General features: G+C 34.1%; 1 protein-coding gene across 4 annotated transcripts; it reads right to left on the bottom strand.

The window, feature by feature from the left end:
- Window positions 1–7948: 7948 nt before the first annotated feature.
- On the bottom strand, window positions 7949–14078 carry LOC108484110 (uncharacterized). 4 transcript variants are annotated; one of them, XM_053027353.1, is made up of 3 exons: window positions 13709–14078; window positions 13470–13621; window positions 7949–8258 (listed from the first exon to the last, which is right to left on the bottom strand). In XM_053027353.1, the coding sequence occupies exons 1-2, from the start codon at window positions 13893–13895 to the stop codon at window positions 13500–13502; spliced, it is 309 nt and encodes a 102-aa protein (XP_052883313.1). In that variant the 5' UTR covers window positions 13896–14078; the 3' UTR covers window positions 7949–8258; window positions 13470–13499. The 4 variants fall into 4 exon arrangements, with proteins under 4 accessions (XP_052883313.1, XP_017643264.1, XP_017643263.1 ...); XM_017787775.2 differs by lacking the exon at window positions 7949–8258 and adding an exon at window positions 9533–9771; XM_017787774.2 differs by lacking the exon at window positions 7949–8258 and adding an exon at window positions 9533–9768.
- Between the last annotated feature and the right edge of the window lie 3106 nt (window positions 14079–17184).

Here is a 17184-nt window from a genome sequence, read left to right as displayed (position 1 = left end):
TAAGTTATAGTACATTTTAAACAAAGAACTTACTAAGCTTACTTAAAACTTACTCTGTTTCGCTTTCTGTTTTCTATAGTTTGAATTTTACAAAACGCATCTATCGAAGCATCCCCAAAACTCATACTATCCAGCTTCAGTCTCAGTAGATTCTCAAATCGTTCTACTCAGTTATGTGGCATGTATATAGGCTTGGTTGTGAATAAGTGTTTATGTCTTTTGTCACGCAATCGGGTTTTATTAAGGACCCAAATTTAAAGAAGTTTTTGGAGTTAATTGAGCAAAGTAAAGAGTTGGCAGGTTCTATTGGAAATTTTTGGAAAGTCTTGTGTCTGCCTATGAAATAATTAAATTTTAATTCTAGTTTGGTTAGAATGGAATCAGTTGGTCCCAAAATGGGAGACATAATAATTACCGATGATTGGCTAAAAGAGATTAGGAGACCGTGTATGGGAGTTGTATATATTGGTGAAAGGTGGACATTCTTACAAAAGAAAGTTCCTCTTCAATTTTGTCTACCAAAATTTTCATCTTACTTGTATTGTCTTCTTCGACTGTTCTGAAGAAGAGAAGAACTTAATAGAGCTCTTCATGGAGCTGATGTTGTGAGAACTAAAGTCTGAATGTAAAGAAATTGAGAAATTGGTAAGTTTTTTTTAACTTTTATGTGCTTGAGATTTTAAGAAAATGAGGGCTAGAACTCTTATTAAGTTTCCATAAACAAAGCTCTAGGTTTAAGGTTGAATATCTTTGAATTATTTGATAAATGGTTGTCATGCTTAGTTGACAGGATGAAAGAGGATCTGGCAATTGGACAAGCTAAACTGACTAGGATTAAAAAAGCAATATGAGTTTCTATACTCCATCTCTGAATGTTCGATGATGTTGAACTACTGATTGATATGTGTCTATGTCTATTTTGTGCTATCTGAACCCGTGGTTGTGTTTGAACATGGTGACTGGGTACGCTTGTATATACATATATTGGGTGTTTATTTAGTTGTGAATTAAAGTCTTAATGGGTGGCGTACTACATGCTAATGAATACATGCATGTAATGTGTATGATATGCAGGGTATGGAGGGAAGTATCATGATGAGGTAGTTGAAGATAGGAATAGTTCGTGAAAAAGAGGAATAGGCGGACTAAATGGAGATTGGGTCTCATTGCGGAATGGTATTGATTGGTTCGCTCAAACGGCACTATGACGATGGCCTATTGACTCTATAGAATGACACCGCAATGGCAATTATCGAATGGCTCGCTAAAGTGACAATGTGACAACGATCTATCGACTCTATGAAGCAACACTGCGATAACGATTATCAACAGGTCCTTCAAGGCAACAACATGGAAATGATTTATAGGTTCTTTAGGGCGACACCTCGAAAGAGGTTTATTGATTCCTCGAAATCGAAAGTCCACCAAGACTTTAAACATGGAGTATATTGTGTAAGATCATAACCCGACTATGGCAACATAGGAATCTGCCAAGACCTTAAACATGGAATATACCGTGTAAGACCATAGTTGGGTTCGTCAGATAAAGTCTACCAAAATGATGAACTAGGGAACTGATAGAGCAAGAAAAGGGAGATCGTTGTAAGACTCATGTAGAGAGGAATATAGTTGGATGATTACGGCACATCTGAGAACACATGTAAATGGGATAAAAAGAGAATCTGCCAAACTATGGAGAGGGGAATAACTAGTAGAAGTATATGAGAATGTGAATAAACTTGTTAATAAAGGAACCTGCCAAATTGTGACAAAAGAGGACCAGGGTATATATGTATGGTCTTACCAAGGCAAAGGAAATAGAAAGGGTACTCTATTCAAGGTAAAGATACCCGTCAGTGTTCAGTGAGTAATATAACATTGAGTATAATAAGTGAGTCAACCAGGCAAAATCTAAGCTAAACAATTGGAGCGGTAAGTCTTCCAATGGTCTACTGAAAAAGAGGATGATAGGGTAAGACATTGTCGGACTACCATAGGTGGAGACTGTCAAGAATACTTGGGTAGGAATAGTGTGATAGCCCTAAAGTGACCCTAGTCAGAAAGCGGTTTCGGGACCGCTAAACCGAGTCACCGAATTATTTGAATACAATATTTATTGTCTAAAATATGTGATTATGAATGTGTGAAAGTTTTAAGTTTCGATTTAGTAAATTTCATGTGAATTTAGTCAATAGGACTTGTGTGACACTTTTGAAATGTGATAGGCTAATCTATAAGGATCTAATAGTGCATGTAATCAAAAGGGAGGACTTGCATGTCAATTTCCCCCTCTTTAATTGCTAGTGGCCGGCCATGACAAAGAATTATGGGCAAAACATGTCATAGACATGTTATGTTGGTGCATCATGGGAGGAAAAAAAAAATAAATTAATGAGTATGGGTAATAAAGAAATGGAAAAGAAAAAAAAAGAAAGAATGTGTGAGTGTTACCCCCCATTGCCGTGAGTTGAAGAAAAGAAAAAAAAATTTGTTCATCCTTTTTCATTTCTTTTGGCCGAAAATTCTAAGGAAGAAGGAAGGAGTTCTTGCTTCATGTTTGGTTTGGAAGAGGATTAGGAGGAGGTTTGGCCATACTTGTATCTAGATTAAGGTATGTTTGAGGTTGTGCCATGAGATTCATGCATGTTTTTAGTTGCTAGCTTGAGTTCTAATTAGCCCATGGTTCAAATCTTTGCTATGTCATGGGGATGATATTCGGCCAAGGTGAATTTTATGTTAATGCCATTGCATGTTAAATATGAAGCTTGCTAATGATACATGTGATGGTGGATTGATGGCTCTTGGACCTTTTTAGCATTTTTGAGTGGGACATTAAGTTCTTTGTTTAACCATGACCAAAATTGAAATGGTATGGTGTTGTGATGTATTCGGCCATGGTATATCCATAAGCATGATTTATGCTTATTGCATGATAGGTAAGATTTGTGTTTTGGATATATGTTTATATTTGGTTATAATCAACTTGTGATTCGGCTCTTGCATATATATATATATATATATATATATATATATATATATGTTTGCACATGATGTATTGGTATGACATATATACTATCTCAAGGTATATATTTACATATGACGATGTTTCGGTTATGAAGTAAATGATTGATGCGTATTGAGTTACAATATGGAATGCGTTAGTTAGTAAAATGTATACCATTTATGTGTGGTATTAAGTGTATAATTGGCCTCAACATGGACATGCATATTCGGCCACATGAGGTGGATTGGTGTGCATGCATTCGGTTAGAGGTAAGCATATTGATACCTATTCTTGGCTTAGATAATCGGCTAAAAGAGAGTGTGGACTATTGTGTTGAGTTAGATTCATGATTTTGTACATATGTGACTTTAATGTCTAATGAATATATATGGGCTAAGTACCTTGAGTTCCTCTTTTTGATACTCAAATGATTAAATCAATTTAATTGTCAATTTAAGCTCAAGAGCAAAGGGAACTAAATCCGATAAAGGAAGGAAAAAGTGGTCGAATAGCCATCGAAATCGCTCGACAACATCCGAGGTAAGTTTTCGAGTAATGGAACTTAAATTATGATTCGATTGAATTATGTCTTAAGTAAATCAAAATCATGCTCTTTGTATGTGGCTATTGAGCTGAAATTGTAAATATGATAAGTGTCTTGTGTTGAGCTTTGGTAATGAAAATGAAATATGGATGTGTCATGATTTATTGATATATGTGTGCATGGTTCTTGAATGATGTCCGGCTAAGTCCCAAGGCTCGTGCTAAGTTACTAAATCCGGACTAAGATCCGAAGGCAATTGTGCGAGTTACTAAATCCGGACTAAGATCCGAAGGCATTTGTGCGAGTTACTAAATCCGGGATAAGTCCCGAAGGCATTTGTGCGAGCTACTATAACCGGGCTTTGTCCCGAAGGTATTTGAACGAGTAGCTATATCCGGTTAAACTCCGAAGGTACGTGATTCGGGAATGAATGAACTTGCTGTAAAAATTTCAGTTAATACGCCTGTGAAATCCCAACAATGAGGTATGTTTCGTATGTGCTTTGAATTAGTTGAGCCCTTACAAATAAGTATTCGCCAGCTTGATAAACGAGCTACCGCCTTCGGCTAAGTTGATCTTTTGTGTATGAACATAAGGGTTGGTAATGTGAAGTAAGTATGATATTGAGAATTTGTGCATATGAAATTATCCGTTTAGCTATATGAATGCCATGCTTTTGTTGTGCTGGAATCCCTTGCTCAAAACTTACTAAGCATAAATTGCTTACTCCGTTTCTTTGTTTCTCTGTTTTATAGATTTTGGCTCGTCAGCTATCGGACTCGGGATTTTGGAAGTCGAAGTCTCCCACACTATCAAAGCCCCCTTTTGGTACAATTTTGGTTGAACTTTGAAATGGCATGTATAGGACTACCCTTTTTGTTGTTGGTCATGTACCCATGGATTTTGTGTAAATTTGGATAGCCATGCGAAAATGGCTTATATACGTTTTAGCATAGTACTATAATCGTTTTGTATGTTGATCATTAAGAGGTATGGAAATGTTCGGAAACGATTAGCCATTGGAATGGTTAATCATGATCATACTTTGTGCTATGTATGCAAAAAAGGGCTAATTGAATCATGGAAATAATGAAATAGGTAAAGTCTACCTCAAAAGCAGATGCTGACAGCAGCAGTGATGTGGATGTGAAAAATCACTAAAAATAGCAGGAATGGAATTAAATGGTGAATAAATTATGTAAATGAACCTTGATGAATCTACTTTCATATGGAAGAAACGAAACGGTCATATGAGTTGTATGTTAAGAGATATTTAGGTTTTCGTGAAACAGGGCCAGAACGGTTTCTGGATTCCCTGTTCCGACTTTGGAAATTCATTATAAATTAACCAGAGATAATTAGGAGTCATTCCATATATGTATAGATTCCTCTTTGAGTCTAGTTTCTATAGAAACAAAAGGCATAAGTATTGAAGCCCTGTACAGGGAGATATCCAAGTCGTACTGCATGAAGGTCAGTGTAGTCGAACCCTGGAACAGGGGAGACTTTAACTAATAAACTGTACTAATTGGCTTGACCAAAAATTCTAGAAAAAAATCTGTAGATGGACATATGAGTCTAGTTTCAGGGAAAAATTACGAAACTGATTTTCGAGTTTTGAAACTCAAGATATGATTTTTAAGGCGACAGTGATGCAGTAACCAGCTTGTCTAGAAATTTTTAAATGGACTGTGAAAATAATTAAGTTAAGTCTGTGTGCACCTCGTGTTCGACTCCGGTAACGAACTCGGGTACGGGGTGTTACAAATAGTTTGTTGGAGACTGTCAATAAGTTCATCTTAAGAAGATTGGGCTCAGGAGAGTAAGCACTCTGTGGGTTATGTGGGTTACATTGCAGTTGCGAGTCCACTAGGGAAAAAAAGGGTACTGATTCATTCAGCCAATAACTTATTGAGCCCGCGGATGTGGATGATAGAAAGAGACCTCATCCAGAAAGGTGATCAGGAATAGGTCAAGTCAAAAAGTATATTTTCACTAAAGTAGTATGAAAAATCTGTATGGAGATCAAGGTGGGTCAAAAGGATCAAGGAAGGGATTCGCAGCTATGACGAGGCCTCAGTTATAATATCAGTAAGTTTTCCCAACTCATTTTGGAAACTATAGGAAATCCATGATGAGGCATGTCATGTCGAGTTCAAGGGAAGCTTGGAATGATGACAAACAGGGTTAAGACCCATATGGAAGCATTATTTTGAAGACTATTTTGGCAGGTGGTAATGCCTATTGATATTTCGTTCGGAGAAAACAATGTCAATGGCAACGCCAGAAAAATTACGAATCTTCCTACGAGTTCTAGAGAGTTTCTCGTTTGTGCTTAAGATTTTATGTTCCCTAATTTCCAAGAAAACCAATGTATAGGATCTCACTAAGTTCTCCTGAACTCATCATGTTTTCTACTTCCATGCAAGATAGATGATGTCTCAAAAATTTTAGAGGGCCCAAATTAGACACCTCCAGTTTCAAGAGATGGGTGAAGTTGTTTCATGTATATAAAGGGGCACCCTTAGAGGCCACACCTCGGGGTTAAAATTGGTTATTTTTGTAATAAAGTCTAAATGTAAATCTGTAACTAAATGTTAAGCTTAATAAGGCACCAACTATGTAAAAATAAATTTTATTTATTTATGCACAGTACAAGTTGTAGTAGGGGTTACATTTAAATCTCGACTTGGTCTAACTAATTAGTTAAAATATTGTTAAATAAAACAAGCCTTGTTCTTGTGACACTTGATATCTGTGTCCTGCGATTGGATCGGATAGTGGATATTAAATGTTTAAATGATGATTTTGGAAAGATGATGAAATGGTCCTTAGTAATGTTTGTTTGAAAGTATACATATGTATGTTTAATTGAAGTGTTCGTGTTTTTGAATCAAGAAAAAGGATAGCTTTTGGGGTGCTTGAATTTTGAATGCTTGTATGTTATGTATACAACTATATTTGATGCCATTATAGTACGTTTAGATTGAAGCTCAAGAATGATTAAAATGATTGATATAATGGGTTATTTTAAAGGATGTGTTATTTGGTAAGATACTAAATGGATGGTTAATAGTTAATACGATTGTTTTGGTTATTTGTAAAGTTGATTGAATGTTACAATGTGGTCTATGCATTGGTGGTTGTCATGATATATTTAAGTAAATGTTATTTGAAATACGGTGCCATTTGAGGCATATTGGTATAATGGTTGAATGTGTTTAGAAAGTGGAAAATTGATTTGTTTTCTATTTGTAATTGATATATATATATATATATATATATATATATATATATATATATATATATATATACTTGCATTTTATGTATTTTTCTGACATTTATATATTTATTTTTATAAGTTTTAAGGTTTATATCTACTACAAAAGAATTGTTTATATTTTATTAAAATTGTCAAGTGGAATTTTTTTCATTAATCAAAATATGCTAAGTCACACTATTTATTGGCCAAAAGTGTCAAATGTTTTTTTTTTAATATCTTTTACAAAATGAACTAAAACCATAACTAATGCATATACCTAATTGGGTCAAAGAAAATTTAGGTACTAAAATGAGAAAAGAGTAAACTTCATGGGCCAATTCGTGAATTAATATTTTCTTTTTCCTTTTTTTTTTATAAAAGTATGAGAACAATTTTGTTGGAGGAAAAATATTATATATGGAATTAAGTTAGGTGTTAGTTTGATAAACTAAAATTAACTAACAAAAAACTAAGTACTGAATTTTTATTACTAATTTTAAAGTATTAAATTTATATTAAAAATTTTGGTAAATTGCAAAATATAACATCTTGTTTGATAAAAGTAAATATTACTTGTAAAAATATTTATTTCTCAATTTTTATCTTATTAATATAATTATTTTGGATAGTTTTAGATAAAAGATAAATATAATAATTTAAATGTCTTATTTCTTTAGAAGAAGATAATATATTTCAATTTTTAATAAAATAAAACCACCTTAATATTATTTTACATTAAGGTGTTTTTGATAAACTAAAAATTTAAGTACTAAAATATTAAATACTGAAATTTTATTACTAAATTTTATAAGTACTGAATTTATATTAAAAAATTATTTGATAGACTATAAAATATAAGTACTGGATATAATTATTTTATTTAATAAAACAAATACTAATACTAAAAACTATTTATCTCTTAATCTTAATCTTATTTATATAATATTTTATATTATTTTGAGTAATTTTGGATAAAAAATTACGGTAATCTGAATATATCAATTTTTAGAAGAATATAATTTATTTTAATTTTTAATAAAAAAACTTAATATTTTCTGCATTAAATATCTATCTACCTATCCTATTAAATACTTTTTGTTGAAAATTTTATAAGAAAAAAATAAAATAATTATCAATGTTTTAAATGTTAAAAAATTCATTTTCAGATCTATGAAATACCCCCTCTATTAATAAACGTATTTAACATATTTTCAATCCTCCTACTCATCTAATTTTAAATCGTTCAAGCCCATCTCATCCAACTCTACCAGCCCATCTAACCATTTATTCACCTTTCAGACGGTCCAATTTGATAAAATTAAACAAAGATCTGAACCGGGCACCACATTCACAATCTGACCTTCCTCACCCTCTAGTCATCTTTTATCTCACCATGTCCATGGTTCCCAGTAGAAAAGAACTACGAGGGAACAAGCCTATACCATAACCTGCATGAATTCATCATTCCATACACTGCATCGTTATTCCATTATTCAATGGGTTTGCAATAGTCACTTACTTTCCAACATTAAATAAGCTACCCATGAGTGTTCGTCTACAATACATCTCCTACCAAACTCCCCTGCACGATTGCAACTATCATATTGACATACAAGGTTGTTCCAACCCATCAAATTCCAAAGCAACAAAGGATACTATATAGTCAGGGACTACTTCTTGCACCAAGAATACTACCTCCACTAAACCCTCATCTACAAAGAGGGAGGACATGATTCTAGTGGAAAAACATGCAAAATGAGAAATGATAATAATCACATTCTACTTAAAGACCAAATATGACAATGACTAATACTCTGATAATGTTATATGAAAACAGTTTGGACATTCACACTAAAGCATATCTGAAACTAATTCAACCTGAATGTAACAAACTGGTGGAAAGCTCCAACAGATGATCATATAGTACAAGTAATGCTACCTGTCTACTCTCTAGTGAATACCAAAAAGTGGTTGATAATTCATCTGAAGCAGACCAATAGTGTCTTCTGCATCAGCAGATCGCTCAAAAAAGGATATAATTAGAATACTGAGATTAACCACTGATTGAAAACTCAGCACTAATTTAATTACAGTACAATTATATGAGATGTGGTAGACTGTGGCAAGGGAAATGCAGCTTTTTTTGTAGATGACAGTTGACAGAATTAACGCTAGGATTAGGTAATGTTTTCATGTCATGGTTGCTATCCTTGCTCAAAAGAAAGCAAAATAACTCGAGCTTACTTCAGGTTTTTGGACTCAATGCTAAATATTGATTGGAATTGCGGTATCTGACATTACGTTTACAGGAAAGATTACACCAAATGGTGTACACGTCCCCCACAAACATGAGAGAAATCATGTTTATAAGCCTCATAACCCTTCAAGTCACCTAAAACTTCTGTCTACCAAGAACCCAAGAAGAATTGCATTTGTGCAAATAGTTAATGGCATGCAAGTAAACTATGAGGGAAGAAAACCAACTAAGAATTCATAATTGATGATAAATTTGGTTTCTCAGATAGCAAATTGTTATGAAATTACAGAACAGCTCTAGTCAAGTGACCTTTGAGGCAGATAGTCGGAGTTCCTCAAGGCAAGGACTTCAATCAGTGCATTAAGCTCACAAGTGTATTTTAGTACTTATGAGAAAAATCCAGAAAAAAATTTAAATAAAAAAATTTCAGGACAATTACTATCTATTCATGAAAGTCAATGAGAATTTCAGAAGGGCAAACTTTATTACAGTTGCATTACATCCCTATTGTAAGAGTAAACAAGGTTCCTACTTTGATTCAATGACTTCCTATAAAATTCTCCCAAAAAAGATGAAAAAGAAAGATGAAACTATTCACAAATGAACTTCAAAATTTCAAGAATCTATTAGTTCCTTTAGGCTCACGAGAAGATTCACATGACATGTTGGTACAATCATTCCCATTTGGCATCCTGGCCTACCTGCTTTTTCAATGAAACAAGAGGCTCTTTAAAGCATCACTACTTCGAGTATACTGAGTGAATTCACATTAAAGCAACACGTCAAAGTGATCCATGCTGATGCAGGAGCTTTTAATTAAGTATTAGATATATTACAGCACGGGTTATTAGTTACTGTTAGGGTTCAGACCTAAAGGCTAGGAATAAAACTTAATTTGCAAGAAAGCCTAGTAACTTTACTTGCAAGGGGAAAAGCCTATATAAATATGTTGCAAACTTTACAACGAACACTACTATTATTCTAATTATTTTCTTACAAATAAACTAAAGGTTTTCAGTAACCCTACATTTTCTAGAGTTCCAACGTCTTTCTACTCATTTTTCAGCCCTAAATCTTTCTATTGTTGTTGTTTTCTCCCCTAAATCATACCAATTTTTGGCATCAAAGCATAATTAGATCCTAGGGTTTATATTAGGGTTTTCTTTTAGGCCATGGTTGGATGTGCTGATTTTCTTGGCAAGAATATGAACTATTAGCCATATTTATGATGAGAATCAGGAAGAAACTGAAGAATACATATACAGCTTAGAGAGAGCCCTTGATTGTTCATAATGAATTGACAACAACAATGGAAGGCAAAGAGGAGTCAAGCCTTGCGGTAGATGCACTTAGCCAACGATCTTCACTATTAAAGACATTGAGTGCTCATGCGAAGGATTTTGAAGAAGTTACGGATCAGCACAAAACTAACTCATATTTCAGCCAAAAAGAATTTGAGATGTTCGACATGACCCATGATGAAACCAAATTAGTTATTGTAATAGATGCTCCCTTGAGGGGTGATCAAGATCCTAGTTAATGCCCCAAAATGATGTGCTACCTTCACCATATTCAACATCAAATCCAAGAGATGGAAGCATTCTGTAAAGAGTGGCCTCACATAGATGATCATGGCTTGTGTTATGTTACTATGGATGTGGATTATATTCTTGTGGGAACACCTTGGGTGAATGATATTCTTGATCAAGTAGTTGACTCTATGGAGCTCTCAATGTGACAAGTGATTATCACCACAATAGGTTGAGAAGTTTTGATGAATGGAAGACAACTTTTAAGACTCCAAATGGCCTTTATGAGTGGTTAGAAATGCCAAGCAAGTTTAAGCAGATCCTGAGTGTGGTGGGTAGACAACTAAATATTTCAAAACATGCAACAGTTGTAAAAGCTACTTTAAACGTTGTAAGTGTTTATATGTTGAATGGCCATGTTTGTTTGATCTTGCTAAACTTGGAAGCATTTATGGATGCAGCTTCGTACTTACTTCTCCTGATGATTGTCTTTATGCTTGGGGTTTTTAAACTTGTTTCTCCAAAAAAATAAAGTTGACGATGATTCTACCTTTGAATTTGATTATGCAAAAAGCAACTTCATTTAAATCTTGATGAATGTATCCAAAGAATTTTGGGTTAGATATAAGTTAGGATGCAGGTTATAGGTAAAGTGACTTTGAGTTTGCAAAATTTGTACGTGAAAGAAGGGTGTTTGGATTTCCCAAACATGCCATGTATCGTAGGAGATGGCATTGTATTCTCTCTATTTACAACAGATGCTAGGGATCTTTCAACATTTTCAACTAGCTCTTCATTATCAATCCCTGTTGCAATATAGGCTGACACTAACAAGGGGTTTGATATCGAAGCCAAAGCTTTCAGTGCATTAATCTAGAGATGAGTCAACTACTAATAATGGGAACTCAACTAAAGCTCAGGTTACTAATGAAAAGAGAGATTTTTTTCTCAATGATGATATAATTTGTACCATCATTGAGATGATCTTTCCAGCAATAGCTTAAGATAGAAAGGCTTATCATTGGAAAAGCCCTTTTTATAGGGTTTTTGGAGTTGTATAGTGATGATAACAAAGGCAAGGGTTATTTCAACCAATACAATTCTAGGCTGTTTGAATTAAACAAATTTATTACTTCAAACAAGTTCCTTATGGTTAATGTTATAGTTTCTTAAATAATAATTATGATCATTAAGAACCTTTTTAATTCTCTATTTCCAACTCAAGACTTGGCTATTACAGAAAGCATGCAACAAGCTTTGGAAAGAACCATTACCTCAAATTTATATGAATCAAAAGTCATGTGGCGTAGGTAAAACAGAGCATACAAAGATACGCTATCTAGCCTATGTGGGAGGAAGAGTTAAAAATGCGGAGGAACAAGGTGTGGTGCAGAAGATCTTGGAATCTAATCCTGTTCTAGAAACATTTGGCAATGCAAAGACTATCAAAGACAACTCAAGCCGTTTTGGAAAACTAATTAAAATTCAATTTGATCAAAGGGGAGAATGTGGAGTTGCAATTCTACGTTTAGGATATATTGAGTTTGCTAAGGGACAAGAAACAGATGCTTTTGAACCAAAGGATGATAAATCTTGGGTCCATCTAAAAGGTGCTGTATAACTTTTTACATGCGCCGAGAAGACTATAGAAGAGAGTCCTTAAGTAAATGTGTTCTTGTGACTCGTGATGAGACCACTTAAAATCACTGGATTCAAATGCTCATAAACTCCTAGTAGAGATGCTTTAGCCAAATTTGTTTATTCAAAATTATTTGACTTGCTTGTGGAAAATAAATATTGCTATTGATCAAGATATAGAATCAAATTCCTTGATCAGTGTTCTTTATATTTTGATGTATTTGAGAGTTTTAAGACAACCAACTTTGAGCAATTATGCATCAATTTAACAAATGAAAAGCAACAGAAGCATTTTAACCAACACATTTTTAAGATGAGTATGAGTTGGAATTGATTGAGAAATTTATGTTGAAGCAGTGAAAGTTTTCTCATTGGAGTTGAGTTTTACACGCTGAAGCTGGGGAGACATGGGAGCTTTTTAATATTTTATCATTTCAAATTTATTTATTAAGTATTAGGTATATTATGGACAGCTAAGGTTATTAGTTATCTAAAACTCTATTCGCAAGAAAGCCAGTAAATTTACTTGCAAGAAAGAAAGCCTATATAAATTAGTTGTAAGCTTTACAGACAACATTATTATTCATATTAGTTTCTTTGAATTAATATAAAGAAATTACAGGTTTTCTATAACCCTACGTTTTCTAGTTCCAACTTTCTATTCATGTTTCAGCCCTAACTCTTTCTATTGCTGTTGTTCACTGTCGTAAACCACACCACATGCCCACTGATCCTTTACATGAAAGTGTACATATTTAACTTGTTACTGCACATATCACCGAATCATACAACAGTGTGGTAAAAAAAACAGATAAAAAAGTCAAACATGCTGCCGAATTACATGCACTAATCACACAAGCAGAGCAAATACAATCCTTCATAACCTCTCCATCTATTCTTTCAAACAATGACAACCTCTAGCTAATAACATATGCTAAAACTATTAATGAAAGGACTTCTTCAAGTACATGAGATCAATATAACTGCACAGGGTAAGGTAAGCCTTAAGAGATAGCTGGGTTAAAGAAATAAACATTGAGACTGATTGGTAATATTAAGAAACAGTAAATAGAAAGATTAGATATTATGTCATAAAACAACCACAACAAACAGGAATACTGGTCAGAATTGCACTATGAAACAAATAACATACAAAAGTGAAGTCAAGAAAAGAACTGGAGTCCGCAGGTACAAAACATTCAAAAGAAAGTAAATAAATGAAAGAGGATCTGTACATAGGGCAGAGGAGTTGAAGGAGAAGGGCTCTAGACAGGGGGAATGTTGGAGAAGGAGAAGCCTTTGTATCCCTTAAATGCATAATATGCAATCCTTGTATAATAGAAGCCTGGAATGAACAAAATGGATCCGAGTATTGCAAAGAAAAGCCCTGAAAGAAACAAATCGTAACCCAGAGATCAGCTAATTGGCCTAGCTTGAATAAAATTCAATTTATCTTTTAAGAAAGAAACAGAACCATGGGCGCGGTCACCGCCGACTTTGTTGACGGCCATGAAAATACCCAGGATGATCCCAAGGGTGCCAAAGACGAGAAGAGCGACAGCGAGGCCGATCTCCTTGTACGGAGGCCGATTGTTAATGGCGTGGGGAGTGTCCATCATGATATCCTCGTCAGATATCGAGAAGGCATGTTCAACGTACATGGTTACTCTAACTTCAGTATGCTATGCAATTAGATTGAGGAGAGGAACTTGGATTTAGATTTAGATTTGGATTTGGAGGGATTCGAGCTAAGAAGAGGCGTCTTTCTCCCCCTTTCCCTAGAAGAAGAAGCAGATGAAATGTCAAAGTCAAAAATGAAAAAATGAAAAAAAAAAAAATAGGCATTCACATTTCTCCTCTTCAGTTACTAATTAGGCAATTACCGTTACCGTGGGCTACTCGCTTTCTCGGTTGATGGTTATTTATTTATTTTAATATTATTAGCTTAAATGAAAAATTAATTTTTTAAGAGATTAATTTTAATGATAGCACTTTTATTTAGAAATTTTCTTTTATATTAAGTGATATTGTAATAGCCTAATTTTAAGTCTAGTCGGAATAGTAATTTGAACCACTAAACTAATGTTAGAGAAATTATCTTTATATTATTATATGTGTTATAGCATGATTATATAAGTGCATGAGAATTTTGGTGAAATAATTTTAACGATTGCATGTTTAATTGTGAAAAAGGACTAAATCGCATAAAGTGCGAAAGTTTTGTTTTGCTAGTTAAAGGTGTTAAATAGCTAGAGAACCATAATTAGGGACCTTTAAAGAGCAATTAGACCTTTAAGACAGGCTTGGCCGACCATCGAGACAAAGAGATGAAAAATTTCCAAAGGTTAGGTGAATTTGGTGACCTATTTTGACTAGAAATAAAATAAAATAAAGAGAAGGTGATAACATCTTTTCACCTTCTTCCTCTCCACTGAAAATACCAACAAAGTATGGGTTTTTAAAGCTTGAAATTTTCAGCCACTCTTCACCCTTGCAATTAAGTGATTTAGATGATTATTTTTTATGGTTTTTGTACTTTTGGGACCTTTATAGCTTAATTTAGATGATTATTTTTTATGGTTTTGTACTTTTAAGACCTTTATAGCTTAATTTAGCTAATGAGTGGACTATTTTGCAAAATGGTAAAAGTTTAGTGTTTTGCTAGGAGAGCATTTATATTGTTAGTTGACACTTTATGGAAGAAAATGAGTTAGGGTGGTTAAATAAACAACTTTTGTAAAGTGGTGTTCATGAGAAACACCTAAAGGGACTATTTTGTGAGGTTGATAAAATAGGTTGTAAATGGATGGAATAATTGAAATGATAAGTTGCTATAAGTATAAAAAATATTTGACTAGGCTTGGTTAATTAGGAAATTTGATAAAAATTGATTTACGAGCCTAGGGGTAAAATCGTAATTTTTGTAAAAGTCTAAGGGCAAAATGATCATTTTGCCAAAGTATGAATTGTGGAATGTTTTTATTAATGTGATAATTAAACAAAAGAATTTTTATAGTTTTAGATCAAGAATTACATATTCCGGACATAGACCAGGGGAAAGCCAAACTAGTGGAATAAATCCAATTAGTCGTCTACATTTTGTATACTGAGGTAAGTTGTGCGTAAATATTACAATTTTATTGTTATCATGCATTGAATAATTGATATCGCATAAAATGTTTGAATGTGACTATGAACACTGTATGATGAAATTGATACGGGAAATCCCCGGTTGAACCGTAGGAATAGGTCAGATATTCATGCCATGGTACTAGGGTTATATGAGTGCTAGTGTAAGACCATGTCTCGGACATGGCATCGGCACCTATAAATGAGAGCCAGTGTAAGACCATGTCTGGGATATGGCATCGGCTTCAATATGTGAGAGCGTAACAGCCCGATTTTTAGGGTTAGTCGGAATAGTGATCTCGAGGCCACAAATCTGAAGTTATAAAAATTATTTATGTGACACCCCGAATGTGACCCTAGTCGGAGAGTGGTTTCGGGACCACGAAACCGAGTCACAAGAATAATTAAGTGTTATATTCCGTACTTATTGTATGTGGAATTGGTATGCGTAAATATTTCGTGTCTCGATTTTTATTAATTAGGTGCTAAATTATAAGAAAGGACTTAGTAGTGAACTTTGAAAGTACGATAGGGAAATAGGTGATGACTAATTAAAGCATGCATGCAAAATAATGGACTTGCATGTCAAATTCCCCTTTCTACAAGTAATGGCCGCCATGACAAAGAATATGGGTCAAACATGTCATGAAACATGTTTTGTTGGGCATTAGGGAGAAATAGTAAACAAATAAGCATGGGTAAGAAAAGAATGAAAAAAAATGTGTGTGAGAGAGTGGCATACCCCATTGCCGTGAGTTGTAGAGAAGGAAAGAAAAAATTTTGTTCATCCTTTCTTTGAGCCAAAACTAAGGAAGAAGGAGGATTTTGCTTCATGCTTGGTTTGGAAGAGATCTAGAAGGAGATTTGGCTAAGTTTGCATCAAGATTAAGGTATGTATGAGGTTGTGTTGGGAGTTTCATGCATGTTTTGGTTGCTAACTTGATGTGCATGTTAGCCATGGCTCAAATCTTTGGTATGCCATGGAAATGGTATTTGGCCAAAGTTGTTATAGTGATAAAGCCATTGCATGCTAAGTGTGAAGCTTGATGATGATGCATGCAATGATGGATTTTCTACTCATGAGTAAGATTTTGAGTTTTCTTTGTTTTATCATGATTAAAGTTGAAAAGGAGCATGATTGTCATACTTGGCCATGATGCATTCTTGAGCATGATTCATGCTTCTTGCATGTTAGTTAAAAGTTTGTGTTTTGGATGGCTATGGACACCTTGAAAATTCGCCATGCTCATATATGCATATATATGATTGCACATTATGTTTGGTTATGAACTAAGTGCTGAATATATTGATTTAAAGAAGAAAATGTGGAAGAATGCTTGTGAAATTGCAAGCACAATTCGCCTAGCACACATATAAGTGCTTGATGCTATATTATAAGTTTTGGGCCACAATGTGCAAAGCATAAATTTAGTAGATTGCATGCTGTTTTGTGAGGTATTAAGTGCAAAATTGACCTCAACATGTACATGAATATTCGCCTTGGGTAGCCTATTGAAGGCCTTAGCATTTCCTTGATGCTCAAATAAATTGTATTGAATTGCTTGATGTAGTATAAAATGTGCATGACCATTGTGTATTCAAGCTAAAGAGTGGCCATATGACCATTTAAAATCCTTGTCATATTCGCCATAAGCAAGCACAATGAGGTTTTAATAAATCGAATTTGTTTGAATTAGCTCAAGAGCTAAGAGGGCCACAATTGGACAAGGGAAGGAAAAGGTGATCGAATAGCCGAAAAAGCCGTTCGACAACATCCGAGGTAAGTCCTCAAGAAGTGACCTTACTTGAATTATGTGAGAT

The sequence above is a fragment of the Gossypium arboreum genome, chromosome 4 (assembly GCF_025698485.1).
Source record: "Gossypium arboreum isolate Shixiya-1 chromosome 4, ASM2569848v2, whole genome shotgun sequence".
NCBI lineage: Eukaryota > Viridiplantae > Streptophyta > Magnoliopsida > Malvales > Malvaceae > Gossypium > Gossypium arboreum.
The sequence above is the reverse complement of the archived record's forward strand: the minus strand, read 5'-3'. Positions and strand labels throughout refer to the sequence as shown.